The 4710-nt window shown below is 40.8% G+C and overlaps 1 protein-coding gene and 1 pseudogene across 1 annotated transcript in view; both read left to right on the top strand.

The window, feature by feature from the left end:
- Nucleotides 1-4710, top strand: part of Bag4 (BCL2 associated athanogene 4) — a 19649-nt gene that overhangs the window by 5919 nt on the left and 9020 nt on the right. Inside the window, exon 2 of the mRNA XM_005362464.3 lies at nucleotides 1533-1637. Within this exon, the coding sequence (XP_005362521.1) occupies nucleotides 1533-1637 (105 nt within the window). The remainder of the gene's footprint in view (nucleotides 1-1532; nucleotides 1638-4710) is intronic.
- Nucleotides 2365-3478, top strand: LOC101994034 (annotated as a pseudogene).

Here is a 4710-nt window from a genome sequence, read left to right as displayed (position 1 = left end):
AAAAAAAAAAAAAAAATGGTTTGTTATAAGCAGAGTATACTAGCTATAAGTTCAAAGCAAAGAGACTTACTTGGTGAGTGATGAGCACGTCCTGGGCTAAAGTAGACAGTGTGTTGGAAGGTTTGAGCATTGGTCTGGAGGGTTCTTAGAAAAGTTTAGTGGCTTATTGTAACTTATTTGAAGACAGAGCCTGAAAAGATGATGACATCACAGATAGATGTACTCCTTCCAATGGTGATAGTTCTACATGAGTTGATGGCACTGAAGTTATAGGTCATAAGCAGAAATCTTGGCCATAGGAAAAAGTACTCGAATACAAAAAAACCCCAAAAACCCAGATCTATGTACTTGTAGTAAACTTGAGAAATAATAGTTTCGTGTTCCAATGTTGTTAAGTAAGTAAATAGGGACACATAGCTTTATGTTGTACTGGTTAACCAGGCTAAGTATCTCAGATCTAAAATGTTTGAATTTCAGGTTTCTATTGGTGTTTTGCTGTTGTTGGTAGTTGTGGTGGTGAGATTTGGGTTTTGGTTTTCAAGACAGGGTTTCTCTGTGGTTTTGGAGCCTGTCCTGGCACTAGCTCTTGTAGACCAGGCTGGTCTCGAACTCACAGAGATCCGCCTGCCTCTGCCTCCCGAGTGCTGGGATTAAAGGCGTGCGCCACCACCGCCCGGCTTTATGTACAACTTTTAAACATGGCTTTGAGGGTAACTACACAGCATTTTAATGCCCCTGCATTTTGTTGTTTGTTTTGCTGTGCCTTGAATGATCTCAGTAAGTGCTCTGCCACTCAGCCAGTTCCCCTACCCATTACATGCATTTTGACTGCATCAGGACATGAGGTCAAAATATTCAAAATTCAAGTAGTTTGGGTTTCAGATTTTCAGATTGGGTATACTCAACATGTACTGGCAAGAGGTAGTAAAGGCAAACTACTGTATATAGTTTTCCTGGTCATCTTGACATAGATTCCTTTATTATCATTTCAGTGTGTGATATATAATGCTTAAGACCAGTCTTTTACAGCTGTTCAATGGTTGTTCTGTTCTGGGGCACGTGATTTACTTTGTACTTTATCTTTTTAAGTTTAATAATAATGATTGTAGTGGCTTTATATCTCCTTTTTTTGTCTGTTTTTCTTTTTGGTTCCTATTATCTTGCCTCTTGTTAGAGGTATCTATTTTTGCTATCTAACCATTATTAAGAGTGAATTGGGCCAGGTGGTGGTGGTGCATGCTTCTAATCCCAGCATCCAGGAGGCAGAGGCAGGAGGATCTCTGTAAGTTCAAGGCCAACCTGGTCTACAGAATGAGTTCCAGGACAGCCAGAGCTGTTACACAGAGAAACTGTCTCGAAAAACAAAAACAAACAAAACAACAAAAAAAAGTGAATTGGACATGGTAATGCACACCTGTAATTCTAGCTGGGAAGGCAGAGGCAGGAGGATTGCAAGTTTGAGGCCAGCTGGAGAAGGCATCAATAACAGAAAGAATGCTTTTAAAATTAACTTGTTTTCCCTTTTTCCTTAGGAACAGTCACCATATCCTGGCTATAATTCTAACTACTGGAATTCTGTGCGACCGAGGGCCCCGTATCCAAGTGCATATCCAGTAAGACCAGAGTTACAAGGCCAGGTATGGTTGAAAATTGAGATTTTTCTTTCTTTTCTTCTTTTAAGACAGATTTATGCATCACAGGATGGCCTGAAATGGTATGTAGTTGAGGATGACCTTAGATCTTGATCCGAGTGGTTCCATTTCCTAAGAGCTAGGATAGGCCCTGCTACCACACCCAGTTTTATTCAGTGTTAGGGATCAAACTCAGGGCTTCATGAACACTAGGTAAGTACTCTGGCAAACTTCAATTTAAAAATTAGCGTGTATTAAGTATATATAATAATGGGTTTAATTATGACATTTTCCTTTTTTTTAATTTTACTAAATTTTTTTCATCGAATATATTTTGATCATATTCCTTTCTGTTGCCCAAATCTTCTCAGATCTCCCTACCTCCCTATGCATCCAACTTCTTGTTCTTTCTCTCAAAAACAAAAAATAAGCAAACAGAAAACCAAAAGGAAAATAAAAATATACCAATAAGACAAAAACAAAACAAAAACCCAAAATGAAAGTACGCACACCAAAAACCAGGACTGTGTTGGCCAGTACTCCTGGACATGGGACCTGCCCTGGAGTGTGGTTGATGAACCGGTGTCACTCCATTGAAGAAGACTGATTTTCCCCTTTCCCAACAGGTACCAACTGCAGATAGCTTCCTGGTAAAGGATGGGAGTTTGTGTCCACCTGCCCTTGTCTCTGTTAGGGTTTTGTCTGGTGGGAACCGCTCTGATTTTACCATACCTTGGTGATAGCTGAATATGCAGGTGACTCTTTAGCATCTCTGCATCCAAGGATCCTGGAGGTAGAGGGTCTCACTTAGTAATTGGAACCACATGTGGTAAAGTGGTATAAGATCTCTGTAAAGTAGCTGGTATGGCAAAGCTCTGGTGGCTTAGCATCATGTATCCAAAGGCCTCCTTCCAGAGGAACGAACACCATTGATTTCAGAAACTCAGAAGAAGTTCAGTTATACAACATCTATGCTGAAGTGTCTGCATCTGCCTTATGAAATAACCTTTTGCCCAGGATAGTACCCAAACTTGACATTCCCCAATTTCTGACATTAAGATCAAGTCACATAACACATTTATGAGCACTATCTATGCAGGAAATACTTTATAAACAGTGAAGTATAATGACAAAATGAAGATGTTTTCTTTTCAGGAAGCTTTTTTTTTTAAGTTTCTTATTGTGGTTTTTTTTGTTTGTTTGTTTGTTTGTTTGTTTTTTGAGACAGGGTTTTTCTGTGTAGCCCTGGTTCTTTTCTAAAACTCACTCTGTAGACCAGGCTGGCCTTGAACTCAGAAATCTGCCTGTGTTGGGATTAAAGGCATGCACCACCACCATCTGACGTTCAGGAAACAATTTTTGAGGCTGCAGCAACAGGTGGAGGTATTGCCGGTTCAGAAAAGGCACCAACTTCTTTCCCAGCCTTAATATGAGAGTGTCTAGACTAGAAATTGAGAAGTGATAAACTAGAACTAACTGGTGCCAAAGTGGTGGCATCTGGGGTCAGAGTTTTAAGTTGTTGGATGATTGGCAAAGCAGCTGCATAGTGCGGTTGGTATGTCCCATGCTGCTGTTGATGCATGCAGGTTGGTCAGACAGGAATGGTAGCAGCAGAACTGTATCCTGCCGTCAGGATGGCTGGAGCCATCTAGTGTTATTTAGCTGGGATAAAGAACAACAGATAACAAAGAACCAAAAGCCCCAATTTTCCAAATGGCAGATATGGAAAACTCACAAATTTATTTAAAATGGTTCCTGAGATGATGGAGATACTAAAGAAAAAATTAATCATGATCGTGCCTTTTAAGAAAACTGTACAGGGAGACCAGCCAGGTCTACAGAGCTAGTTCCAGGACAGGCTCCAAAGCCACAGAGAAACCCTGTCTCGAAAATCCAAAAAAAAAAAAAAAAAAAAAAGAAAACTGTACAGGTAGTGGTGGCTCATGCCTTTAATCCTAGCACTCTGGATGCAGAGACAGGCAGATCTCTGTGAGTTAGTTCTAGGTCAACCTCCTGGTCTACAGAGCAAGTTCCAGGACAGCCAGGGCTGCACAGAGAAACCCTGTCTCAAAATAGGGGGGCATGCAGGACCAGAGATAAAGAGAGCCACAAGTTCAGCACCAACAGAGGCTCCACAGTGAATTCCAGGGTAAGACCCTTCTCGGACAGACTAGACATAATAAGCAAAACTGAAAAATAAGGAAAGATGGCTTGTGCTGTCCTAATATAGGTATATTAAGAGAATCTATCTTCAGCCTTTCCCTTGTCATCTATATACAACTGAAGCAGATATATATTACACTTACTTCATTTGGCTCTTTGCTCTTTGGCTTTTTGGGGGGCCTGCCACCCAGCTCCCAAATGAATCACACACAGGGGCTTATTTGTAGTTATAAATACCCAGCCTTAGCTTGACTTTTTCTTGCTGGCTTTTATTATCTTAAATTATCCTGACTACCTTTCGCTTCTGGTCTTTTTTCTTTCCCTACATCTGTATATCTTACTTTCACTCTCGTTCCATGGCTGGCTGGATGACTGACCCTGACATCCTCCTCTCCTCCTTCTCCCTTTCCCAGATTTCTCCTCCTATTTATTTTCTCTGCCTGCCAGCCCCACCTATCTTTTCTCCCGACTCACTATTGGCCATTCAACTCTTTATTTAGACTATCAGGTGTTTTAGACAGGCAAAGAATCACAGCTCCACAAAGTTAAACAAATGCAGCAAAAATAAAAGCAACATATCTTTACATAGCTAAACAAATGTTCCAGAGCATAAACATATGTAACACACCTTAAAATAATATTCTACAACATTTAAATGTTTTATTCCAGTTTTTAGTATTCTGTGTGTGTGTTCTGTGTGGGTGGAGTGTGCCATAGTGCACTTGTGGAAGTCAGAAGACTCAGGAACTCTTTTCACTGGGATCTAGGGATTAAACTCACGTCATCAGACTTGCGAAACAGGCACTTTACCCATTGCGCCATCTCTGCTGCCCTGTGGCACACTCTGTGCCTGCCTGTCGTGTGCAGCTTACAGACTCAGTGACAGGAACTTCCTTTTTTTCTGACTCTTTTTTTT

Source organism: Microtus ochrogaster, linkage group LG7_11 (assembly GCF_000317375.1).
Source record: "Microtus ochrogaster isolate Prairie Vole_2 linkage group LG7_11, MicOch1.0, whole genome shotgun sequence".
Taxonomy (NCBI): Eukaryota; Metazoa; Chordata; class Mammalia; order Rodentia; family Cricetidae; genus Microtus; species Microtus ochrogaster.
Note: the sequence above shows the minus strand (reverse complement) of the source record. Positions and strands in the feature narration are given on the sequence as shown.